At 43.3% G+C, this 26,628-nt stretch overlaps 2 protein-coding genes across 3 annotated transcripts; one reads left to right on the forward strand and one right to left on the reverse strand.

The window, feature by feature from the left end:
- On the forward strand, positions 1-8,054 carry cd9r (CD9 molecule related). Of its 2 annotated transcripts, none has more exons than XM_076751751.1 (9): positions 1-110; positions 369-472; positions 1,257-1,362; positions 1,453-1,550; positions 3,828-3,902; positions 4,016-4,117; positions 4,474-4,569; positions 4,775-4,858; positions 5,848-8,054. In XM_076751751.1, exons 2-9 carry the CDS (start codon positions 407-409, stop codon positions 6,058-6,060), a joined length of 840 nt encoding a protein of 279 aa, XP_076607866.1. In that variant the 5' UTR covers positions 1-110; positions 369-406; the 3' UTR covers positions 6,061-8,054. The 2 variants fall into 2 exon arrangements, with proteins under 2 accessions (XP_076607866.1, XP_076607867.1); XM_076751752.1 differs by having other exon boundaries at positions 6,706-8,054.
- Positions 8,055-8,075: 21 nt separating this feature from the next.
- Positions 8,076-11,524, reverse strand: LOC143333628 (zona pellucida sperm-binding protein 1-like). Its single transcript, XM_076751757.1, has 6 exons — positions 11,421-11,524; positions 10,278-10,396; positions 9,992-10,172; positions 8,845-8,992; positions 8,598-8,667; positions 8,076-8,108 (listed from the first exon to the last, which is right to left on the reverse strand). The coding sequence occupies exons 2-6, from the start codon at positions 10,390-10,392 to the stop codon at positions 8,089-8,091; spliced, it is 534 nt and encodes a 177-aa protein (XP_076607872.1). The 5' UTR covers positions 10,393-10,396; positions 11,421-11,524; the 3' UTR covers positions 8,076-8,088.
- Positions 11,525-26,628: the final 15,104 nt, after the last annotated feature.

Genomic DNA, 26,628 nt, shown 5'->3' on the forward strand with positions numbered 1-26,628 from the left:
AAGGTCGGAAGGAGAGCACGCAGTAACAGAGGAATTGAGCGTGTGTATGTTGGATCTTCCTGCCACTGACTCACTGAGGAGAGAGGCTGATAAAACCTTCGCGAACTCAGGTATTTATTTCTTCTGCTGTTCATTTCGTGTTCAGCATAGCTGCCACATTACACAATGATCCTTAACAGAGACAGCACTGTTTACAAAAAAAAAAAAAAAAAAACGTTCAAACGTCGTACCTGTGGTTAATAGGCACTTAACATGTAGGATATTACCCTAAGAGGTTGTGGTGTGTGTGCACATGTGTGTGCTTGAAATGTAATGGCACGGAGGAGGCCTGCAGGTGACATGAGGTAATCCGTTCATTCACTTTTCAGAGCTCCCCTGTGCAGAGTGAAACACAACGCAGGTCATCATGGCTGTGGATGGATGTGGCCTCGTCTGCAAATACATCCTCTTCATTTTCAACATCATCTTTGCGGTAAGTTTCTCTAATGATGAGACAAAACAAGAAAATGTGTATTTTTATATATATATATATATATATATATATATATATTGTGTGAGTGTGGTTTTTACTGAGAATAGGACAAACAGTGTATTAATCTGTTTTGGGGATTTTATAAGTCTCCCTAAAAGTTGTTACCGTGTGTTCAGCCGAGTGGAACTAGGTGCGCCATTGTTCTGCGGAGGTTTCGTTTTCGCAAAACTCCAGCTCAGGTTATCTGTTAATAACCGGAAATAACTGTCTGTCAGTGGTTCAGGATATATAAACACATCTGCTGCATGAAATAAGATGAAAGAATCTTAAAGAGAGATCAAACTTCAAGCCTTTTTGTTTGTTTTTTGTGGCTCATGTGCTGTTTCAACGTGTTTTTGCTGTGTGAAATAGCTCAGCTGGTCAGTTTGTTTACCTGACTTAAGTTTTTTGCATCAAAAAAGACAGAAAGCAAGACCTGCAAAAGTCAAGAAACAGAAATGGAAAATTGAAAAATTGACAAAAAAAAAAACAAAACGTAAAAACCACACAACATAGGTTTTTAAAATGCACAAGCTCTGTACAAAAAAGAAATTTACATGCCACCTGTGATTTAAGTCCTCCACAATGTGAATAAAAAACCATCAGCTGTCCACGGAAATATCACATTTGACTTAACCCCGTACACAATATTGCAGATGTGGTTTTTAATATTTGAAGATGTGAAACCTTGTAATGAGGACCATGTGTGGTTTGGTTTTGTGTGTGTGTGTGTGTGTGTTGACAGGTGCTGGGGTTTGCCTTTCTGGGTCTTGGCATGTGGCTGAGGTTCAGTGGTAACACCAAAGGCTTCTTCGAAATAGAGGCCCTCAACTCAAGCGCATTCGTTATGGGTCAGTGCATGTGTTAGCAAATTTGGGTGATTGACATTTTGTCTCTGGTACACATTCAGTGACAGATGTGTGTCTCGTTTTTTTTTTCAGCTGTGACTGTACTGATCGCTCTGGGGGCAGTGATGCTGATTGTGGTGGCGTTTGGAGACTACGGCGCCTGCAACGAGAACAGATGTTCTCTGCAAGTGGTGAGTTTTCCTTTGCACAGTAACTTCCTGCTAAAGTGGGACCACAGCCAAGTTTGTTTTCCTGCTGTGGGCTAACAATAAGCCGACTTACACAATAGACAGACTGTAACTGTAAAATGAACCGTTCGTATGAAAAATATGAGTCGTTTAGTAGTGAACCTGTACATGCAGCAGTGATTAAAAGGTAGCTCGTTTAAAATCAAGAACTAAGAAAGACAAAAAGCTGCTGCTCAGATTGCTCGTTCAACACAGTCTTACACAAACCAGACACATGCTCGTCGAGTTAACGAGTTTTATGTAAAGTTTGATGGGTCTCGGTCAGCAAGCAACCCCTAAATGAAGGCGAGAGAGAAGGGAGGGGGGCAGTGGGCCATTAGTGTGTGGCACAGGACCCTTCACACCAAAGGCGTTGGGTTCATCATCCAGTCTGGGGGATGGGGTGATTGCAGAGCTTTTCTTATTGTAATTTGTGACTGAGTGTGTTCCAGACGGCTGCAGGGTCCTGGGTTTGTGTTGGCAGAGTTGGTGGCCTTCTTGAGGTTTGTCTGCTCAGCCTGAATGTATCCATGTCACCCTCCCTGTGTGTCCTCTGAGCTGTTTGGTGAACCAGGGTTTGTGGTTATTGTTGTTTGTGAAGGTGTTGTCAGGGAGGCAGACCTGCTCACAGAAGTTGATATCTGAGCATACAGTGTCGGCAAAAGCGTTGCTGTTGTCCTCAGGGCCTCTCAGTCAGTGGACTCCACTGAGTCCCAGAGCAGTCCCAGAGTCTCACACAAACCAGACACATGCTCGTTGAGTTATTAAGTTTTATGTGAAGTTTGATGGGTCTTTTTCAAATGGTCAGCAAGCAACCCCTAAATAATCGAGTTGGGGCTCTCAGGGGGACGGGTGAACTGCTTCCTTTTAGAGACAGAAGCCTATTTTTCATCGTCTGTTATGTAGCAGATAAGATCAGCTGCAACATCTGAACCCGTGTTTCCATTAGAAAGCATCCGTATCCCCTGCTAGCTTGTACTTCCTGTGGTTGCGCTGAGATCACTTAGTTGCTTGTGCAACTTAAATGAATACAGACACAAGTCGCTCCCTGATGGTTCAGGATGCGGAAGTTGTATCTTCTTAGCGTCTCTTGGTAGCACTCCATCTCTTCACTTTCAGTTGATAGTGATCTCACTGACTTGCTCGTTCTTGTCCTTTATTAACATCGTTGAACTTGCTGAAGCCGGCAGGCATGGTTTTCTCCCAAATGATTAACCACAAAATCTCAAAACGCCCACAGCTCACGAGCGGGAAGCTAATGGGTGTGAGGGGGAAATGTAAATAGATCCTTCAGTTACTGGTAGCTGTGCCTCTGGGGAGCGCTCCGAATAGGATTCTGCTCTTTTGACCTTTGTCTTTGTTCTTGTTTTCGTTCATCATCTTTTTTGCAGGTGACTAGATTTATGCTCTTTTATGCACAAAAACTAGCATGCGAGATTCTATCCCCAACAAAGTTGGTATAATAAACCATCCAACAGTTAGAGTATGTTGAAAAATCCAACACGCACACATTCCTTAAACGGTCTGTGATTACCTCCAAGAATTCATTTATTCTTGTTCCTCATATTTTCCAAGTTTAATGGTATTTTCCGGTTTTATCTCTCTCTCTCGTCTCAGTGTCTCTGAGGGAAAGTTCAGAGGCATTCCTTAACTGTTACATAGCACAGAGCGAAAGGCTGAGAGGGCTTTTGTGCTGTAGGAAGAAAACAGGCTTTGCAACACAGAAAGACATTTGCACAGAAACAAATTGCAACACATCTTTTTGAAACATGAACACGAAGCCGCCTTCAGGCTCAGAGATTACGTTATTATGACTTGTATTAATGGAACGGCCTGCTTCTCCGCACAAGTTTCCCGAAGTGTATCAGCCTGAGTGTGTCAGAAAATCTCTAAATCATTAGTTATTGCGTGCAGTCAAGAGAAGTTATGTGCCTCAGTGGCCAGTAAAATGAATAGATTGCATATTACCTGAATATTTTCTAAGATAGCCACCAACCTTTATATATGCTTTTATAGAGGAGATGAAAGATGTTTTGTATGGCATCTTATAATTCTGTGAAGTTGAATGCTACATGTTCCTCCTACTGGTGAAAACAAGAACAAGCAGACATTTGCATATTCTTTTTGTTTTCATGCCTATGCACAGCAGTGGTATGAACGTGTTGCGCTGTTGTTCCTGTGTGTTTGTCAGTTTATTAAAGTGTTACAACTGTGTTTACTGACCTCCTCTTCTCCTTTCAGTTCTCCGCTCTGCTGTCCATTCTGGCTTTAGCTGAAGTTGTTGTTGGAGTGCTTGCTTATTCCAAGAGCGATGAGGTGAGAGGGAAGCAGGGGAGGAACACATGAATAGGATGAAAAATGAAATAAACACATCAGTTAATAGCTTATACGCGTGAGCATGATGTCGTGTTTTAATCTTTGTCGTGAAGGTTGCGGCGAGCATCGTGGAGTTCTACAGCAGCATGTATGCTCTGTATTTGAATAATGGAGACCCAGTGATTGGTGCCACCCTCACATTCATCCACAAAATGGTAAGCACAGACTCCATTTGATAAAAAGCACAGTTTAGCTCAAAACTAACGCCTTAATTTTACAACTTCTTTGTGTAAAATGTATAAATGAACCATTAGTTTGTGAAACAACTGCAGAAAATCGTAACTTTTCCTATTAATGAGTGAATTTTTATTTCATGATTCACTTTAATACTAACTGAATTTGATATTGTTTAACAAGTTCCTGACCATTTATTCATGAGGATTTATTACATAATTATTTAAGACAGAAAGACCTATGTTAATGATAATGCAAAATGCCAAATATGAGGTTTTGCCACTCGTTAATGTCATTTGGAGGCGTGATCTTAATCTGTCGTCATCTTCCCGTGTAGCTTCACTGCTGTGGAGTGACAGGGGTCCCCCTGATAGAGCTGGCTAAAGCGACCTGTCCCAAACCAGATGGGATCCTTGAACACCTCGTCATGCCTGTAAGTCAAGAAATGGAGCTGTTCTAATGAAGTTATTATTTGTGTTAAGTGTTGTACAGTTGAGTTGTTGTGTGCGTTTTTTGTTTGAAATGGAGAATAAATAAATCTTTTTCTTGTTTCTACCACTGGAAATGAAACTTCTGTATTCGGGGTTAGCCACAGTACAGAGGGCGTTACAGTTTCCCTTGTCTTGGTATTCCTACAGAATTGTCCTGGGATCATCGCAGATGTCTTCAACAGTAATGCACCTCTGGTGATGGGCATCTTTGTTGGAACTGGACTTCTTTTGGTAGGCGAATACTTTGTATTGCTGCATATTTCTTCACTTAGACACAGTAAATGAAGTTAGTGTTTCAGCTGAAATAGGACAGAGAACAAAAAAAAAATACTTTCCAAGATGATCTGCAAATAAAATTAGTCAGCATTTTTAGTTTTTAAAGATGTAACCACTACCTGCTCATTCAGACATTGTTCTACTCCAGAAAGCAAATGAAAGCAGACAAAAGTATGGAGGCACAACTTCTTTGTTAGCGGTTGGGTCCATGACCTCGGTACCAAAGTGCTCCAGGATGACAGTCGTTTGGTTTTTGCCAGCAACAAACGTTCAGCGCCGAGGTCCTATGCAAACAATCTATTGGATAGATCCACCATCACATCAGACAGCCAATCAGAAGTCAGACACAGAGCATTAACTTTGCTGTGCTCTGATTGGCTCATTGTCAAAGCAGGTACAGTGACCTTCAGGGACAAAGGTTTAGGCAATGAGCCAAATGCTAATATCAGCATGCTAATGTGACCACACTGACCATACCAGCGTTCTAGTGTTAAGCCAGTATATTTATCAGATTTGCCATCTTACTTTAGCCTTTAAGCATACTAGCATTTGCTAATTAGCATTAAAGACAAATGGAATCATAAACCAAAGTATTGGCTCTAATTGGCTGTAGAGAAAATCAGATGGATGAGTGAAGTCATGACAGGATTACACAGCCACGAGCATGGCTGCTGATGTTTAGCCTTGTTACAAGTGAAAGCATATTCTGTGTTCCTGTGTTCACTGTAAAACACTTTGAAAATTGTTGTACTTATTTATACTGTGCTGCAAACACTCATACTCAGCAAGTACATTACTGAGGGTACACACTGATGAGGGGAAACGTGAGAGCGATGTCTTAGTGAAAAACTGCCTCACTCAGTCTTGTTAGACTAGTGTTGTTCATAGAGTTCATGAACATGTCCTAATCACTCTGCACCCCTCTGTTTCTTTTAATCCCAAAGATCATAGCTCTGATTTGCAGCTCAATCCTCAGTAAAAAGATCGTCCAGTCTTCCTCTCCTCAGTACATCATCCTGACTCACTCCACTTCTGTCCTGGCTAATCCTCAACCACCCCAGCATGAATTAGTCTCCACCTCCCACTCCCACCCTGACCAGGACCCGGTGGTCTTCACCCCTCTCACTGTGGCTAACATCCCCATGGTTCAGGCTTAGTGCGCTCTTCTCAGTCTTGGTCTTGCTGAACATGTTCAGCTCTTCTCTGCATGGCCACTGCAGGTTGTCTTCAGCTCCCTTTAACAAGGAAAAATCCACTCTAAAAGGACCTGAGCTACAACTTCAACTGCACTCCATCACATGGAGCTGTGATGTTGGTGTATTTTATTTTTATTCCCACAGATTATTGTCTAATGTGGTGTGCCTAGATATTCCAGGCATAGCAACACCTTTTAAATCAGATTATCATTTTCCACACATTTTGAACAATCATGAATCATTAAGCTACATTAAAAAAACAAACTCCTCTCTCCATTAGCTGGAAATTGGAGTTTGTTGTTTGTTCCAGTGTAGAAAGCTGCTTCTGGGATTTTCTTTCTTTCTTTTTTTTTTGTCAAGCGTATCTAGAGTTTAAGAGAATATAGGGTTGGATTTTTTCCTTCAAGCTTCTCTTTATGTGGCTATGTGCAGATTGGCACCAGGGGCTTATAAGTGCACCCCCCCCTCTCTCTCACACACTAACTCACTCTGTGGCTGGTTTAATCCTGGATGTGATAAGGAGGAAGAAGCAGGCTGATCACCGCACAGCTCTTTGTCCCTTTCCTGCTTTTTATGCCCCTTCCTCCTCCTGTGTCTGCATGACAGATTGTTGCCCTGGTCTGCACCGCTATCCTGCTGAAGCAGATCAAGAAAGTCCAGCAGGAGGTCACTGCCTACTACTCGACCGTGTACTAAGAAGTAGATTCCCATTCCAGCCCTTACCCTCGTCTGCCTCGTCAACGGAGACCATTGCTGGGAGTCAGGCTCGTCCAGCAAATTCTTGTGTACGGATTCTTCTCTGAACTACGATTACGCTAGTTTCATCTGAACTAGTGTTAAAATGACATTTTTATAATCCTGAAACATTACATTGTGCTAATAGTTTGACCCATTGTGGAATGGAAACAAATACCTGCTTTGTTGAGAGCTGTTTACGGCCATCAGTATTTTACTGTGCTTTTTTAAATACTCACACAGCAACTCCTGGTTAAATGGATGTTGTTTATAATTAGCTATTATTCATCCAGCTGAAACTGTCACAGCTTGACAGCGTGTGCTTTCCAGCCTGACAGGCTCCTACATCACTATGGACTGCACGATCAGTCATCAGAGCCTGAGAACACATCCGTTAACACTGTTAGGAAGAGAAAGGGAGACTCTGTTTAAGTTGAACTTCTACATGTTTGTTACACGTTTGTGCTTTTATGTAGCACCACAATGACAGCAGCTCTTTAACACTGCTGCCCAAGTTTGGTGGTTTAGTCTGTTGCTGTATGTGGAAGATGTGGAGTACTAGCAGTTATCACTGTTTGTGTTAGAAGATTTGTGTATAAATGCAAAAGGGTTCATTTAAACCATTTCATTAGCTTCACCTACCATTGTCCCATCAGCCATTAAGTATGTCAGGGTGTAATGACTGAGCAGTTTCACTTTGTTCCTAATTCATTTCTGTATTATTCAGGTGTGATGTTACAATGGTACACTGGACACGCTTTTCCTTTACCATAGTTTTTGCAAAAAAATAAAAAAATAAAAAGCATTCCATTTAATCTCTTCTGTCCGTGAGGAGGGCCGCAGAACCAATTAGAAAATACAGTCAAGCACCTTCTTGAGTGTGACAGAAATATTCTGCAGGCTTAAACTGACTGTACAAACATTTCAAGTGTTGTATCGCTTCAGAGCCGCGAAGCATTAAGTGCAGCCTTCCTGTAAACGCTGGTTTGAATCCGAGGGTAACACTTAACCGACTTTATGTCAAACGTTTCCGTTCCCTTGTGTTCCTGCCAAAACCTTGTGTGACCAAATGGAAGTGCATTAAGTGTCCTGTTGAGAAAAATGCCTTGAATTGCTCTTCATTGTGCTCTTCTATTCGATTGCAGTGTATTGTTTTTTTTAAGTTAACACATTTTGAATAAATATTCCTTCCTTCTTATTTCCATGAAACACAACAAAGAGTGCAGTTGTGTGAAAGTGTCTTTATTTCATGGTTCACACTCCACTGTCGGCACCTGTGAGGAGAAATGAAGTTAGTGTAGCGACGCATCTCTGACCAAAGCTGATGAGTCTCATTTCTACCAGCCATCCTCAAATGTCATGTTTTCTCTTGGTTCTTCTGTTGCCTTATTTGTGCTGAATTTATGGCGTAACTGGCTTTTAGAAGACCCTGTTTTTAAAGCTCTGTGGAATTATGCACTGCAGAGTGAAAAATAATGACTTAATTGGGTAATGGGAAGGAACATTATGTAGCCACAACAGACACGATTTGGTGCATTCAAAAGGCGTCCATCACTGTGGCATTTGTGTAGAAAATGCTCAGTGAATCAGATTAATTGGTGGTTGTGGCTGTAGGATTTAGACATGTGGGGACAATAGTTGTCTGGACTCCACAAGTCTTCAAATTACGACATATATTTCTAATGAAAATATAAGAAGCTTCCTGGTACACTACTGGAGCGCTCCTCAGTGTCTCCTTTATGTTGCCGCTGTTTTGAACTTACCGTCAATGCAGCCCACAGTGCAGTCCCCATTCACAGCAGAGCACACTTCTGTCAAGCACAGGAAGAAGATCTGAGGGGAGAAAACGGCGGTTTTACTACAAAATAACACTAATCCCAGCCTACACGTAGCCAACATTATGAATGGCTTTTATTGTGTTTGAGTTTTAAGGCAGCCCAAGCTGAAAAGACCCATATTATGAGTCACTTCAAAGAGCAGAATGGATGTTGGAGAATGTTTTGGTGGTACCTCTGGGTCCTCCAGGTGAGAGTGTTCAGTGTTAGCCAGGAATATGAGATTTTCTGAGGGCAGCAACAGGAAGCTAGAGATCATGATCCTCTGGATGTGGTCAGAGCGTGGGGAAGGAAGTAGCTGAGAATCACCCCGGCTGGGACAGCTGAACAACACAGTAGTGAAATGACGGTTACAACTGAAGCTGGAAAAAAAAAGGAAGAACTAACCTGCAAAAAGATTAATTTGCTTATTTGGATTTACAACTGAAAGACTGCTTGCATTTTGACAGGATTCCTCCAAAATGTTAGGATTCATCCTCAAGAGACCATGAATATGAACCATGAATCGTCCCCTCAGGACCACGAATATTGAACGTCGAGTCTGGCTTTAGGATAAAGTGATGGACGGACCAACACGTTAACACAGCCTCACCCTTCTCATGCACATCATACCACACCAGATTTATGCCTTTTGAGATTGTCACCATGTCAGAGGAGGTGCTGTCACAGCCTGAAGGTTTTTATGAATATATCAGCAAAGGGTGGCCACTTTCTCCTCGACATGCTTACATTTGTGTGACGATCACTTGTGTTCTTAATTGGTCAGCATCCCAAAATGTCAGATATGTAACTATGAGAGGAGGTGAAAATACATTGTGACAGGTCAGCCTTTTCATCAAAGCCTTGTGAGGCGTTCTAGTTGCATAATTAGTCGTCTTTCACTGAGACACGAAATGAAATCAATATAATTGTCGTGGCTGACACTCAATACGAATGAGCTGCTACATCAGCCAGAAAGTAAAAAGTCTGGTGTACAATAACACAAAAACAACTCAGTATTAATATGTTATGTAGGCACATGATGCCTCGTATTTATCAGTCGAATAAATTGGCTGTTCTTAAAACTCTCAAGCTTTGCAACTATAAAGCAACAGTCGGGGGGAATCGACACAGAATGATTTAAACAGTCAACAGCCATGCTGGCCTTTGACATAATCCACTGAAAAGATTATGGCAACAGCTGTAGTCAAACAATCTTCTGCTTAGTCTTCTTCTTGTCTGCAACGCTCATGACTGAAGCTGCCAAGACTGTTCACAATACAAACAACTGATATTTAATCATGTTGACTCCACTGGTTTCCTTTTATCTCTGTATAACACACCCATCATACACGAGCATCCAGCTGGTGGATGGAGCCTGGGTGTAGGCCAGGCAGGAGTGAACCAGCAGCACCAGGCTGGGCTCTGGGGGGTCCAGCAGGCGCACTTCCACATAAACTGGACTGCCTCGCACGGCGCCGAGAGGCAGGTGAGCCTCCGGGTGGAAGCTGGTGAAGGATTCATCTACAAGGAAAAGAATATTATAACAGGCAGCTGTGGCTCATTCATCAACTCGCTGATTTTGAGCGCCAGGTGAAAAAGGCGTGCCTTACAGAGGAGGACAGTCACCTGTGGCAATTCTCAGCTGCACTGTGACCATGGCTGGTGTCGGCGGAACAGGGGGCAGAGGCAGTTGATCTGTCACATGGAGCCTCACTTCACCCGCAGAACTACATTCTACCATCAACCTATGGATCAACACAGGCAGCTGACATACATACTGTAAGACATTAGGCCATGGAAACCAATCTGACACAGTGGCTGCAGAGGGAGTCAACATCCCAAACTGAGCTGAGCTTCTGTGACATACAGTAATCATTTCATTTCATACAGCTATGTGTCACAGCTTGTTTATTTTGAGACAGTGTTTCTCATTCATCCATTCATGCTGCATCTTTTCTCTCACTGGCCCAGAGGGCGGAGATGTGTCTGTGTGCGTCGGTTGTTTTGTGAGCAGCTGCTTCGAATGACTGCAGCGGTGTTTCCTGCCTGATGACAGTGCAGTAACTTTAAAGATCAGCAAAAGCTCATTTCTGCCTCTCACCTCCCGACAAACCGTCTGCAGCTCTGTATTTTAACTGCTGCAAATTTTGTAACATCTGTAGTTAGCTGACACTTGTGAGGTTGTGATTTCAGGGTAAACGAATGCATCTGTAAATACCTGCAGTATTTGACTAACAGTAGAGAGGATGTACTTTACAATGATGGGAAGTGTTTTTTGTTTCCTGCTATGTGTAAGGTTTCATGCCTCCAATGAGAGGAAAGATGGCAAAATCATTAAACCAGATCATTAACTCTAGCAAAATACAAAATAAAGCATCAAAAATTTGTGCATTTTCAAAAATGAGTGGACAAAAATGCCAATATTCAGAAATATCATGTTTTCATTTTACTGATTGCAACAGCAGACTACTCTGTTGATTTGTGGAAGTCCTCAACCAAGTAATTGATTGTAGTGCAAACAAATTGATGAATATGGTTTAAAATAAAAAAAATCGAACTCATACAGCTGAGGACTAACCAAAGACCACTGGTGTGCAGCATAGGGTCAGATGATAAAATAAACTTCAGTGCCACAGGGTTGGTTGCAATGCAAAATGTTTGACTTCATAGCTGAACGAGGGACAACACAAACAAAACATGCCCCCCCAAAAAATAAATGGTGGCAAAAAATGCCTGAAATACTGAAATGAAGGTGTCCTTTAAACATACCTGACAGCGTTTTCATGCACAGAACTGTGGTCTCGTTGAAGAGAATGGATACCGTGGACGTCCAACAGGTGAACCGCTGTCTGACCAGACACCTAACAGGGAAATGATGTTGGAAAAATGGTTTACATAATGTCAGAAAGCACCAATCTGATGAATGTGTCTCCAGGGAACTGACGTTAGGTCAGCATCACTCTAATTAAGCCAGGCATCATCACGATGGTCCGCCTCGTTTTGGAGCTCTACATAGCGTGGCGTGCATACAGTAGCAGCGTGCCTTATGTGTTTGTTTACTCCACAGACTACTTCCAGGGGGACAATGTAGATGTCAGGGTCGGAGGTCAGCCTCTGCAGTGTGCAGGACACATTACTGACCTCAGAGGGATGAGCCAGGGGGGCCACTGCGGGCCCCAGCACAGAGTCAGACACAGCAAAGATTAAATGCTGTCCCGCTGTACAGTCTGTAGAGAGACACAGAGTAAAAAACAAAAAAACAAGCATTGTTCAAAATCAAGCCTAAATATCAAAGTATGGCCAAGGGTGACAAACCATTCTTTTCCCACGTTTGTGTCTTGGGCGTCAGCATTTAGCCCCACACATAAATCAACCATTTCTCTCGGTCTTTCTTGTCAACGTGTTTTTGTCAGACATGTGTTGACAGGATCTGTTCTGGCAGAGACTCACCCTTCGCAGGGTACAAACAGCAGCCCGAAGAGACGCTGCAGTGGAAATCTGACACAAGGCCAAGGCCACAGGCCCAGGGAGTGTACGGGCTGGCACTGAGGTGATCTGAGCGCGGGAAGTAAACAAAGAGAGGGGAGCTGGTTATACTTGAATGGTTCTTTTTAGCAGATGAGAGATGACAGAATATATTCACACAGGTGTCGAGTCATGGCCAGAACCAGATGTTAGATCTCTATCGAGAATCACTACGTCACGGAAGTCAAAATAATCACAGGAATTTGGTCGGCTCTCAAAACCAAAAACAAGAAGAGGCCTGTCAGCACTGAATAATGCTCTGCCCCCTTGTGGTGATCTGAAGTCAAGACACTAACATGAAAAGCTACTTCTACTATGTGAAACATGAGGTTTTATAGCTGCTGGAATTGCTATGTCACTAATTACCTTTCATTTCATCAACCTGCCTCTCCTCCACTTCTTCTTCATCACCATGTCCAAAAGGATCATATGACTGTTGCTGAGCGATATCATGGGAATAGATGCTATGAAAGGGATTTGACTGAAGCATGCTGGGATATCCAGCCTCAGCAGGATGGACCAGCCCACCCATCCGGCTGTAGTCAGAGTCTGTGGGAAGCTGAGATTCTGATTTTGAGTTCATGCTGCCTGCAGGATGTACTTCCTGGTTGTCTACAGACCCTTCAGGCTGGTAGTACAGGTGGTAATAATAGTAGTAAGGATGTAGGGGAACATGGTGAATGTCATCCATTGATTTCGTGGGTGGAGTGTGAGCTTTGCCATTGAATGGGTGCTGTGGTGGGGATGAGGATGCCTGAAGGAAAGAGTTTAAAGCTTCTTTGGATGAAGTTGGAGACAAGTGATTGTCAGTGCTGAGGAAACTCTCAGGTCCATAATGCATCTGATAGTAGTGATAATAAGGGTGGTAGTATGGGTAAGGAGGAAGAGTATGATTGGATGATGGTGTGGGGAAAAAGGGATGTTCAGGAGAAGGAACAGCTTCTGGTCCAGGAGGCTCCAGCTCTGCTTTCACACCATCACTGTCAGACAAAAGCAGATGCTTGATCAATACATCTGGGTTTGGCTGATCTACATAAGGATGTAAATTGTATTTGTCATGAACCTCTGATGAACGAGGAAGCGCATGAACAAAGACGCTTGACTTTGTGTTTTGATTATCAGACAATTTTGGTTTTGCGGACGAGTCGGGATTAAGAGGAGCTGCTCGCTTGGCCTCGCCTCTGGCAATATGTGGAATGTAAGAGAAGTAGTGGTATGGATAAGGCTGTGGAGGATAAGGTGTATAAGGTGCACTTGTTGGATGTCTGTGAGGATGAGAGGCAGCCTCAGGCACAGGCTGAAAAATCTGTTCTGAGTTAACTCTGCTGAGAGCCTCAGACTGTGGGACGCTGGGGGGCAACACTGGAAATTCATGGTTATGAGGATTAGTTAAAGAAGGACCTGGATCGGGGTCTTGGGGTGGGTCGGGAAGAGGGATTTTAGGATGATGGTAGTAGTGATAGTATTGACTGAAAGCATGGCTTGGGGGTTGGAGAGGAGGTGCTTGAACTTGAATGGGAAAGCCTGCATCTGTGGTGGGAGGATGTGTGGGCTTTCCAGAGAGACCCAAGATGTGAATTTCTTGCTTTTGCTGCAGATCTGGATACACTAGACTTGAATCCTCCAGATCATCTGTAGGTGAACTCTGGACAGCGAAATGCTTATAAGACTCCCTTACAGGAATCTGGTGGGAGTAGTAGTCCTGATCGTCTGGCTGGGAGTCAACAGGAGAGAGAGGCTCTGGAACAAATGTAGGGTCACGAGTTGAAGATGAAGCAGGAGGGTCATATGCATCGCTTCCACTACGATCTGCGTGGTGATATGTGGGATGGGGGTAGTACGGCGGGGCGAGGTAGAAAGGTGGAGCCCATGGAAAAGGCTCCAGGGATGCTGGCACATGCTTTGTAGGCCTGGTTAGATGACGGTGGCTGTTGGCCAGAGGCTGATGGGTTAGTGGGAAGCGTTCAGGGGGAGAGACGGGACAGGCCAGTGTGAACGTCTGCTCTCCTTTTAGAAGTGAGAGTGTGTATTTTCCATCCTGAAAAAAAGGAGCAGAGATTTCCTTTCTGTCTCTTTGACTCAATGTATTGACTCTTAGTCCAAAACCCTGATGCGAGTTAAACTTCCTTTATGAGTGCATGTCACATCATTAATGGCTTAAATGACTAGATGCCAATTTTATATATACAACGATTTTTTACACAGTATATCATGTGACTGAATCGAAACCACACTTTTAAATTTTCTGAAATTCACCTTTACTGTGATGCCACACGCAATGAATGGAGCAGCGATCACAATCTCTGCACCTTGTCTGTCCAGAGTGTAGCCACACTGCTCAGCCAACACCACCAAAGGGGTCCATTCTCCTCTGACTGTTACAAAAAGGAAAAAAAAAAAAATCTTATTTATTTTAAAATCTGAAAAACAATATCAATGTAGAAAATCATTACAGTGAACTGAGTGCTAACACAACAAATAGTGGAATTTAGTCTCTGTGTTTACCATTTACCCTCAACTCCTCTGTGGCAGACAGTCCCTGCACTTTGACGGTCATACCAAGAGGGGAGCAGCAGAGAAAGGGAGGGGGCGGGTCCTCGGCCTGAGGCTGGATCTTCGAGGCCGGGCAGGACATCTTGACTGGAGTCCCCGTCCACAGCAGGGGCAGCACATAGCTGCCATCCTGAACACAGGTCGTGACAGCATTCTTTTATACTTTTACTGCTGTTGGCTAAAACATTTCACACCCAGTGGGGCAAGTCTATAATTCAGAAGCAAGGCTTTCTCATTAAGGAAGAATTAAACACACCAGTCAACAAGTCCTGAACATTCTTGTCAAGATGACATAAGAGTGTGGCAAGTTATTTCAGTGTAAACAGACAAACAGCAATTCCAAGAAGTTGGGACGCGTTAGAAGACAAAACAGAGCAATCTGTTTGGAACATTCCACAGGTAAACGGCTTCTCCACGACTTGAACCTCAACATGCAGAGAGAGTCTGAGCATGCAGCACCAGCAGGTTGGTTGAAGTCTGCAGCGCTAAACTAATCTGTTCATTGGAGTGAATGGATCCCATACCTCCTGTGTGACATGGCAGGCATCATACTGAGCCATCAGACTGAGGTCTCTCCATGTGGCCTGAACAGAGTAGCCACACAGAGGAGGCAGCTGGGACAGGGGCACGGATGACTCATTCACTGAGACACAAAAAGACACCAAAACAAGACCCAGGTTAATACACTTCTACATGAAGAAAGAAAATTTAAGAAAACAGATGCATGTCAAAACAAAAGTAGGAATTGAGATTGGAGGACACCCCCTGCAACATACTGTGTAGTATATCTTCAAATTCAAGCTATGCATAACAAAGACGGAGCACTTGGAAACAGAAGCTGCAGCCTCACCCCGCTCCAGCAGCAGCTGTACAGCTCGTCTCCTCCTGACGGTGAGGGTCATGGCGGCGTCTCCACACTCCACCACGGGATGCAGCCTCCGCCAGCTCTCCTCTGAGCCGCTGAGCCGCTGACCTCTGACCCTCTCCTGGCCTGGTAAACAAACACACACCACCTCGGCATTCACAACTGAGAATACAGTGTTGGAGCCTGTATTTTTAACATGAGTAGATGGTTGCGTCTCTCAGTAGAGGAATCACTGGCTGAAGTTCAAATGGGATGAATGCTGCTACAAATAAGGATACAGCTTTCAGTTAATTACTGGGTTCATTTACAGGGTCACAGTTATGATCATCCTTTAATAAAAGACACATTAACGCTGCTGGGATGTGGAGATGAGGGGATCAAAACTAGTGTTGTCTCGTTCGCGAACGTTTCGTTCAAAAGAACGAATCTTTTAAGTGAACGTACTGAACTGCATCACTTCCTCAAGTGATTCGTTCGTTTCTCAGTTCACTTGAACTGTCAGCTGCGCCGCCTGCCTGCAGCGCCGCCTGCTGACGAACGAACTGTCAGCAGTTCAACTGAACTGAGAAACGAACGAATCACTTGACGAACGAACTGTCAGCAGGCGGCGCTGCTGACAGTTCAACTGAACTGAGAGACGAACGAATCACTTGACGAACGAACTGTCAGCAGGCGGTGCTGCTGACAGTTCAACTGAACTGAGAGACGAACGAATCACTTGACGAACGAACTGTCAGCAGGCGGCGCTGCTGACAGTTCAACTGAACTGAGAGACGAACGAATCACTTGACGAACGAACTGTCAGCAGGCGGCGCTGCTGACAGTTCAACTGAACTGAGAGACGAACGAATCACTTGACGAACGAACTGTCAGCAGGCGGTGCTGCTGACAGTTCAACTGAACTGAGAAACGAACGAATCGCTTGAGGGAGGGACCGCGCGCGCCGACTGCGTCGCGTCACCGACGCATGAATCCGTGGCAAGCTGTTCCTGCCAGAAATACGCCACATTCAGTCACGTTTCAACTTCATTACGGCGTAAAAAAACGCCGTTTTTTCAGATTTTACGCCGTTTTTTACGCCGTTTTTTACACCGTAATGCGCAAAAGAACGCTGTTTTTTACGCCGTAATGAAGTTGAAACGCGACTGAATGTGGCGTATTTCTGGCAGGAACGGCTTGCCATATAAATCACTCAGTGAACTACACTCTCCTGAATCATTTTCCTCTGAGGGATACACTTTCATGGCGACCGTTGTTCCCCGTTGTTTTAACAGATTTAGTTTCCAGATAAACAAACTTAAAACGTTATGCTGGCAGTAATGAGGAGCGACGGAGGGAGATGGGGGTGTGTTGTGTTCAAGTGTACCTCGGAGAAAACTAACTTTTTTTTAAACTCTGCTAAATTTGCCACCGCAACAACAGTACAGTAGGACACAGCATGTAACAAATAGTGTATAAAACCCGCAGTTTGAGAAAACGCATGACTGTCTGATCATCTCATTGCGACAATTTGCGAGGGAACGGTGCATATTCAGTGTGAATCCCTCACTGAATGTACTGTGGGGTATACGTTCAGTGAACGGATCACTCACTGAGCCCAATTTGCCGAGTAGACCAGTTAAATAGCATACCATAGGACAGGACACTTAAAACATCATGATTTATAATATAGTTATATATAGTTTTATATTTACAAATGTGTTTGTCAAAGCAACACAGTCACAACACTCTCGTCTCCCGGTCCTGGAAGTTGTGCACTGAACTGAAACTTGAACCGTTCAGCCGTATATCAGTTCAGGAGTCGCAGGCTCCTCCTGCCAAGCACTGAATGATTCGGTGATTCAGTGAACGAATCTTTTGAACGAATCTTTCTAGTGAACTGATTCTAGTGATTCAGTACGTCTAAAAGAACTGGCGTGCCCATCACTAATCAAAACACTTGGACACAAGGAGCAACAGAACTACAAATATCTTAGATAAACATTAGTTCAGCTGTATTGTTGCCAGCAAAACAGCCATGGTTATTTCCTTTCCTTCCGTAGATTTGACACTAATCCAAAAGAAGAACAAAGTTTATTTTTGTCTTCACAATCAATAAAAGACCTACACAGAAAGTCACAAGAACAGTTATATTCAGATTTATCGAGCCGCTTCAACAGAATTCAATCAAAAATCCAGTTTCTGTCAGCGATGGTTTATCGGTTTACAACAGAGAAATGCTCACTGTTACAATTCTTGTTAGCATTACAGCAGATTATAGAGACAAGACCACTGAGAGCAGCTGTTTGTTCAGATTCACGTTCATCACAGGCCAGTTTGAAATACAGAAGAACAGATATATTGACTAAAGCACAGCAAACAGGATACAGAGTTTAAATGCTGGGGCTGAGTGGGATGCTTCTATGATACCAGGCAGCATGTTGGAGTGTGGTTCGTGGTTATTTCTATTTTAAGTGTAAGTGTCTTATACATAGAGCCTATGCCCACCTTCCACAATGGTGAACAGGTAAGTGGAATATTTCAATCCGGAGCGGACACACCCCACTGAAGTCATTTCCTGTATCCGTGTCACGTGGGTGTCGCCACTGACCAGCTCCTGTATAAGATATGAGTGGCAGGTCCTGAGTCCATTGATTCCAATGGAAGAAGTGAACGTGAACGCAGATTATGGCCGGTTTTTTCGCCCCATAGTCATCAAAGTAAACACTGGAGCAATTTTTCACAAGCCACATATCTCCTGAAAATACTGACACGGAAACGGTATTTTTCATACACACAAATCAGGAGAAAGTGAATTTTGTTCGTGAACTGTCTCGCTCAGCAACATATGCTCGCGATATCTGAACATTAATAACGAGATAAGGCGCTAACATTAAGTTTGTATTGTATCTAGTTTGCTATTGTTTGATGTGAACAAGCACTAGTCCATCAGTAATGTGTTAGTGTTAAAAAATGAGCGATGGGGATGACGGGGAGGCGACCGCGCCCCCTGGGAGACAGGAAATGTACACTATTTCATCCCATTAGCGCACCACAGACTAGATCTAAACATTTCATTGGCGCAGTTTGTAATGGGTGGCTTGTCTTGCTGTTATAGAGCATCTTTGTTGCTACCCGCCAAAACTCATATAGAAGAAGAAGAAGAAGGGAGGAGCCCCCCAGGTGGCTTACCTGAAACAGCGGAGTCTGACTGGTAGCCCACATTAGGAGTGCTCGTTTCAAGTTTACCAGTGATGTAAAACTTGCCGTAGATGACAGGCTTAATTTCCCCCTGGCTGCAATCTCCCTTTGGAGGGTTAAGTGAAGTAGACATCCTCTCCTGCTCGATTTGCTTCGGTTTTCCACGGTTTTTGTGCCTTTTGTCAGCAGAAGCAGACGCCATTCTCGGCCTGAGTGTCTTTCCAGGCGCCTCAGAGGTCTTAGTCTGTGTCCCGTTTCTATTTTCAAAGTAGTAAAAGTGTGGAAGATTTCTCGACTCCTCTCCCTGCCTTGAGTGGAGGTGTAGTCGCTCTCTGGCTCCTCGTTTAGAGAGAGGAGTGAGACCTCCTGTCGTTAAAACGCGGTTCCTGTCATCATGAGGAGTCAGATGAGAGCTTGTTGGTGAAAGTAAACTTATTGTTGTGATGGTGTAAATGAGAAGGGCACTGAGGCAGTATCCTTTTAGTTTCAAATGCATTGCCAATAAGAGTTTCTCTGCGCACACCAAAACACTGGGACCGAGCGAACAGCAGCACTGTTTTTTGTAGACTTCCTGCCAACACACCTGCTCACTAATTGGCCTTAATTAGCCAGATGGACCAGATCATTATCCCCCACATGTTTAAAATGTATTATTTTAATGTCATCAGTGGTGGGATGTGACTAAAGTAGGCTACATTTACTCAAGTACTACACTTTAGTACAATATTTTAGATTTTTACTGTATTTACATATTCTGCTACTTTATACTGCCACACTACTGAAACCCATAATATAAACGTGTGTAACAAAACTTTCCTATCCCATGAATCATCTCACAATCCTTCACATGTAATTTTTGACCTTCTGACGGGGTCTTTCCTTCAAAACACCAGTAAAATGTTACACTTGCTTTCATACATCAGTATTAAGATCTAATAATGGCTTGCATAATAAATCAGTCATAAGCCATTTTTCTGCATAACGAGTACTTTTATTCGTATATACTTTAAGTTCGTTTTTGATAATAATAATACATCTATACTTTTGCTGAAGTAGGATTATGACACACACGACTACTCCATGTCAAAACTCATGTTTATAACTTTAACACAGTCTACTCTTCTGACCACTAGAGGGCAGCGGCACTGCATTGCACAAAGTCAGCAACTGTAGAGGACTGTTTAATGAACAGTGATAAGTTTATGTAGATTTATCTGTCAAAGCGTCATATCTCTGGATCATTTCAATAATTCACCTAACCCTGCGAGACAACAGAGATTCATCTTTCAAAGGACACACACACACACACACACACACACACACACACCCTATCCATATCTTGAAAATAACTTGTATTTCATCTGTTTAATACTATTGACCGTAGTGAACAAGTGAATTCTTCTAATAACAAATACATTTAGACATGCATTTACTCAAAAACATTATGGCTCTGCCCTTCTGACGGATCTCATGCCATCCTGACATCATTTGACCTTTGCCCTCTTTTTGAATGAATCCTTCTCTGTTTTGTCAAACTGAAATTCATCTGATTGATAGAAATAAGTCAGAGTAATTTGCTTCGGCAGATTTATTGACCGCCTAACTCCTGAATGTCATTTACATTTATTTTCATTATATTGTTTAGTTTTTTCATATTTTACTGAAATTAAATATCTATTGCCAGTGTTCTTCCCCACTGCCACCTGGCCTGAATATAAGTATCTAATAAAAGTTTAATGAACTAGAAAGTGCTCCATCTATTTATTTAAAAAAAATGCGATGTTGCCTGTGAGCCGCTACACTTAGCCAAACATCCAAGAAAGATCATGACTGCGAGCTTGCTGCCAAGTCCGCCATCTGACAATAAGTGACTCTGCCAAGCTGTGATCAGTCATCACATTGTGGTCATGATGTTATCAACTTAAGGCAGGCAGATTGGTCATTTTCTCATGGCGTCTCCATTATAGGGGCTGTCTACCTCAATGCCGGTTAAAAGTGTGTTGCGAGGAATTAGATGAACCAACACAGCCGCACAGTTTGAACCAACACAGCCACAAAGTTTGAACACTGCAAACAATTCCACTTCATAAAGTTGCTCTAAAGCAGTGTATGTATATGTGTGTCTATGTCGAGGAGTTGGAGTGGAGGGGGGGGGAGTGATCAGTTGATGATGGGCGCGGCAGTGGGATGACTCATATTTGGAGTTGCCTAGCTACAGCCAGGAGTTGTTTTCTTTAGCCTCAGAGGGAGAGTACAGTGTGCATGTCTGGATTTCATTGAGAGAGCAAGGCTTTGTGGGGGCGGCATAAACGCAGGGGTGGCACTGAGCAGGAAACAGGAGGAGCACAAATGTTCCCAAAGAGGAGAAGAAATCACGTGAGGAGCAACTGGAGTTATATGTAGTAATGTCAGCAAGGGAGGGGAAAAAAAATAACAGAGTGAGGTCTACAGAAAGAGCGCTCGGGGTGAGGAAGTGAATCAAGAATGAAAACCCCTGGCAGGTAACCATGGAAACGGGTTGGCTCGACTAAATATGAGGAATTCTTTTTTTATTGAATGTAAACGGCGGCCGGGGCGCCACAGCCGACACACACAACGTTCGCCACACTGGAGGCCGTGCTGCAGCTTTCAGAAAGTACATGGACTGAACAGCAGCGTCCACCATGTCTGGCTCATAACAGGCTCCTGGAGCTGCTCCTGACTGAGTGCCGTTCACACCACGGGCAGGCAGCCCAAAGGGCACATGCAAATGCTTAGAGAGAAATTTTCAGCATTTTCCTTGATGTCTTAATTTGATTATGATTGCCCCTTAGTCAGAGTTTGCCTCTGTGTCTACCTCCTGCATGGCTGGTTCTTTTCTTCTCTGATTCCAAGATATTACTCTCAGGGCAAACAGAAATGTGGAGTTTTGGCACAATTCAGACACTTCTCTCATGTGAAAATATTCATATTAAGGAAGTGTATAAAGAACAGTTTATTGTCTTAGTGTTGAGACTAAGTAAAAATAGACTTTCAGTAAGATTGAATAGGATACAGGATAAGGATACAGACCTGATTAAACAAAAATGAAGTGAAACAGTTCACAGCTCACCACATACAAATGATATGAACACTTGTCTGTCATAACTGTTGCATAACTGAGTGGAGGCATGAATAATGAAAATAATGTGGGCTGAGTATTGAGCCCTGTGGAACACCATATGAAATGTAATGGATATTTACATTCCTACCAATACTTACACAAAAATAGTGTAGATCTCTGTAATCCTAAATTGAACCTTAACTTTTTGCCCATCCACTTAGTAGCATTGCCATGTTCCCTCAACAGAAAACTTCTTGAATATGCATGCCAAGAAACAGATCTTTATTTTCTCACTGAGGATGCCTTCAAATAACTAGTTAGTTAGACCACAGAAAGGGTACACACTGGGGTGGTGATCATTACTGGAAAATGAAACTGATGATAGTCTCACTCCCGAGTAACAGAGGAGGACAGTGGGAAAGGAAACTCTGAGCACGTGTTGTGTTTTTTTTTTCTTTTCTCCCATGCCTTTGGCAATGTGTCACTCCCTTCAAGGATGATGAGTATGCAGTGTGTATGTACAATATGCACGTGTTGTTATTTCTCTAGAAACTGGGGGCATGTGTCACTACCTTTGGAGCTCGATGAGAATGTGTATGCAACTGTACATGTATGTGGGTGTGAGTACGTGTGTAAGAATGCGTGTGTCTCACTCCCCCACTGACATGCCTGTGCGGCGGCTTATCATCAAAACCGGCCCGGCGGTGCTGGTAGCGGGGACGAGGGTGATGGTCGACTTCCCCAATTAGTCAACAGCCTGAGGTGAGGTGAGAGTTTTAACACAAAAAGCCACTGACAGCGGCGCTAGTGTTTGCTCTGCCTCATTCAAGAGAACACACACATCCAAAGTCTTTGAAATTACTGATGCAAATCCTCCGAACACACTGGCTGTTTAGAAGTCTCAGGGCAGGGTGCGACATTGTGTAAGGCAGAGAAGGAATGAGCAGAGTGAGACAGTCAACCACAGACAGGGAGCTTTACTATTGTGTAAAGCAGCAGTGACTTGGCTGTGGTCAGGCTCACTCCCCTGGCATGTAGGCACCGCTCCGCTGGCTTTGTCTCACACAGTCATGTTGAAATACTCACTCACTGAGACTCCTCACAAACCCCTTCATTAAGGGATTTTGACATTACTCAAGCAAAAATAGCAATCTGTCCTGCTATAGGCCATGTTTGTCTATTTACATCTAATTCATATTTCTGGCTTCTAGCTGCTGTGCTTTTTCAGGCCAGTTTAACATGTGTCAGAGAGATAAATGTCCAGCACTGCCAACTTTATGAACAACCGCTAATTAAGAATGTGCAAGCCCGACTCCAAAAAAGTTGGGATGATGTGTAAAACGTAAATACAAACAGTATCATTTGCAAACAAACTGTGTTTACTGATAGCAGTTTAATGAAGTGTTCCTGAGCCCATGTTGTTATATCCTTTGCACAATCATGTGTTCTCAAAGAGGTGAACCTCTCTCCATCCTCGCTTGTGATCGACTGAGCCTTTCCAGGATGCTCCTTTCATACCCAATCATGATACTATCACCTGTTACCAATCAACCTGTTTACCTGTGGAATGTTCAGAACAGGTGTTTTTGGAGCATTCCACATCTTTCCCAGTCTGTTGTTGCTCCTGTCCCAACTTGTCTGAAACGTGTGGCTGCATCCAATTCAGAATAAGCAGATATTTACAAAAATCAATGAAGTTAATGAGGAAAAACATTCAAGATCTTTGTACTGTTTGCAGTTGACTTTATCTCAAAAAGGAGGAGCAAGTTATCTCATTCTGTTTTGTTTATGTTTTGCACAGTCCCAACTTTCTTTGAACTGGGGCTGTGAGACTCAGTGTCTCAACTTTAACACAGAAAATGTGACAAGTAATCTATGACGGAGGCGTGCTTGTTGAAGATGTGTGGAAAGGCTCTTGATAGGCCACATAACTAATTTTCCACAGTGTAAAATGTCAGACTGTAGCACAGTCCACTTTGTGTTTTTCAGTCAGTTTTGAATAGCTGCTCCAGGCATGCATTCAACTCTTTAATGACCCCACAGTGTGCAGTAAACTGAGCGCTGGAACTAACACAGGCACCCTGAACCAGCCAGCCAGCCCTGAGAGTGTTTCAAAGAATGAATGTTAATAATTGTGCACACAACAATTGACAGATTAAACAATATCAGAACTGTTCCAAGTCATCTTTTATGACACTGGTTTTTCCAGTACTGATCAGCAATGGTGGCAGGACAAAGGACTGATTGTTCAGCAAGCCATCTCATTGGTCTTCTTCAGTAGTTAGACAGGCATGTGATTAGTCGACTTGCGTTTGGATCTAAAAAACGTGTTGTGGCTCAGCTCCTGCTCCGCCCTCCTGATACTTGCACCAGTAGACAGTGACATGGGTAAACCAAGTTTTTACTCTAAAGAACGATTGCTGACTGATGCATGACTCATGGCATTTCCTCTCCCAAAAATACACCAAGAACTGAAAAAAAGCCCTGATTCTTGCATAACTGAAGTGGCAAATTGCGCCACAGACACAGATACTGGTTTCACTCAGTAGTAATGCTGTGTGGAACAAGCCGGAGGGAGTGTCCAATCGCACTGGATGGCACTGTACAAATCTTGGCTTACCTCACCTGTAAGGTGGTGTCGCCACGCCCAGAACAGAATCAGGTCTGACCACATTCTCCATTCTCACCTCTCTATTTTTCACAGTCTGCCTCTCTTTCGTGTTTTCTATGCTCTGCCATCTCTAGATTGCATCTCGCAAGCATTTTAGCCGATGTATGACTATGTTTTTCAATTGTAAAGTGAAATTGTGAAGGTCCTGATATGAGCACATCCTTGCGTGCTCAGGTGGAGCTGCTTGTGTAGGTGATGTAGCAGGTGTAGTGTAGATTTTGAGGAGATTTAACCCCTAAATGCAGACTTTCAAAGGACTGACATTCTTGGCTGCAGAGATTTGGGTGGGACATTTGAGATGTTAAGCAGTACAATCAAGATGCGATGAACATGAATGGATGGACGCTCATTCATGTCAGATGGGTGGTGTATTTACTGTGGCCTCCATGGAGTTTGATAGTGTTGTCATGGAAATCAGTGATGTCCATGAGGCACAGAATCCTGAAGTGTTGCCATGGCAGAGGCATCATTTCAGCGCTGGCTATGTTTAGAGTCCCTCTGTCGACATATGAAAAGGTTATTTTCCATGACAACCACATTAAAACACACTATTCCTCTTAGCGTTCAGCAAAGGAGAAGTGCCTTGACTTATTTCCCTAAGAAAGATTTCAGGCGATAGCTTTTGTATATGTGCGCATGAGTGAGTGTGTGTGTGCGAGTGTGCATTTTTGTTACTTATTGGGGACCCTCTACAGTATAAACACTCACTTTGATGGGACTAGTAGTCCTCATGGGGACCAAAGCCCAGCCCTAACATCATCTGTAAGGTTTACCCTGGTTAAGGTCAGGGTTAAGCCCTGAATGACTATGGGTAATGTTAGGGTTTGGGTTAGGCTGTCCACAATGAATGCAAGTCAATGTCCTAACAAGGATAGATGTGCAAACGTGTGTGCGCGCCTGTGTGTGTCGAGAACAACCTCATGACCCCACCAGAATGTAGCCACACGAGGAGCCTTGCCATAAACTCGAGCAGACTCTGCTGCCTTTCAAGGCCACTGTATTGGCAGGTAAATCATGTCTGAAGCCTGTTATTATCCTGCCGGCTCATACCTGAGGCTGAGGCAGCCTGACATGACACTGACCAGGTACTCTGCTCAGCATTTGACTCACACTTCTATTGGTCTATCGGCATATTTTTATACACACCAGAAGCAAACAAGTGACCTCAGTCTCCCAGTCCGCACCCACAGCAGTCTGTCTCTATCTACTTGTGTGGATCTAACTTGCATCAGGGTACTCATGAACTCTCATATTTATATCTGTGTTATTGTTCATATTTAAGAGAGATCTCTGCACAAGAATGGACATTTAGATAATATCCTGTGGCCTGACAGTGTAACTGCTGTATTTGCATGGGACCAGAGAGCAGATGCAGAAGCCGTACAGATAAATAAAGAGGACCATCTTCTTCCTCAACTTCCTTTCATCTTTGGACCTTCTCGACTCCTCATCAACCTCTTCGCACACATTCATTCAATTAGAAATTTCAGGTAAACTTTAAAAACCAGCATCCGCTCGGACCTCATTTACCAGGTGACATGTCAACCTGCACACACCTGAAGTCTCGTCAGTGCTTCCACCTCTTACACATCAACTGACATTTCAACTGCATTCATCTTTTACTCTTCAAACGACACGTTAACTGCTTTCAGCACTTACATGTCAAATGTCACTTTCACTGCTTTCATCTCGTATTCTTTAACTGGGAGTCCACCTGCCCTCAGTGATTTTTCTCTCTCTTCAGCTGACACTTCATGCATTTCAGCTTCTTTCCATTCCTCCATTCAAACCGTCAGTAATTCTTCAACTATATGAGTATTTCAGCTATTTCAAATGTTTCAACCGCAGTGCAAGTTTTCAGTTCATTTTCTTCAGAAAATGTTGCTTTAACTCGTTTTTCAAGTTGCTGAATACTGAACAAAAGCTTGTTTTCCTGTTATTTATGGTCTCTGCATGACAGTTGTCTCCACCCAAAACCTTTATAACAGCTTTAAAATCAAACCACCTCATAAAACTACAAACTCGAGTTAAAAGCTGTTTTCGTGTGCTTTTGCTGCGCTGTGCCGTGATTTTAGTTTTTTAAAATGCGTACAACATACGG

Source organism: Chaetodon auriga, chromosome 16 (assembly GCF_051107435.1).
Source record: "Chaetodon auriga isolate fChaAug3 chromosome 16, fChaAug3.hap1, whole genome shotgun sequence".
NCBI classification, from domain to species: domain Eukaryota; kingdom Metazoa; phylum Chordata; class Actinopteri; order Chaetodontiformes; family Chaetodontidae; genus Chaetodon; species Chaetodon auriga.

What these genes read in the sequence shown, in the direction of transcription:
- cd9r (XM_076751751.1), top strand. Translation starts at nt 407, where the DNA reads ATGGCTGTGGATGGATGTGGCCTCGTCTGCAAATACATCCTCTTCATT. An exon ending in CTCAAGCGCATTCGTTATGG is followed by an intron (nt 1,363 to 1,452) that starts GTCAGTGCATGT and finishes TTTTTTTTTCAG; the next exon opens with CTGTGACTGTACTGATCGCT. An exon ending in CTTATTCCAAGAGCGATGAG is followed by an intron (nt 3,903 to 4,015) that starts GTGAGAGGGAAG and finishes TTTGTCGTGAAG; the next exon opens with GTTGCGGCGAGCATCGTGGA.
- LOC143333628 (XM_076751757.1), bottom strand. Translation starts at nt 10,392, where the DNA reads ATGGTAGAATGTAGTTCTGCGGGTGAAGTGAGGCTCCATGTGACAGAT. An exon ending in TGGATGCTCGTGTATGATGG is followed by an intron (nt 8,993 to 9,991) that starts GTGTGTTATACA and finishes TGTGTTGTTCAG; the next exon opens with CTGTCCCAGCCGGGGTGATT. An exon ending in CACTGTGGGCTGCATTGACG is followed by an intron (nt 8,109 to 8,597) that starts GTAAGTTCAAAA and finishes TTCTCCTCACAG; the next exon opens with GTGCCGACAGTGGAGTGTGA.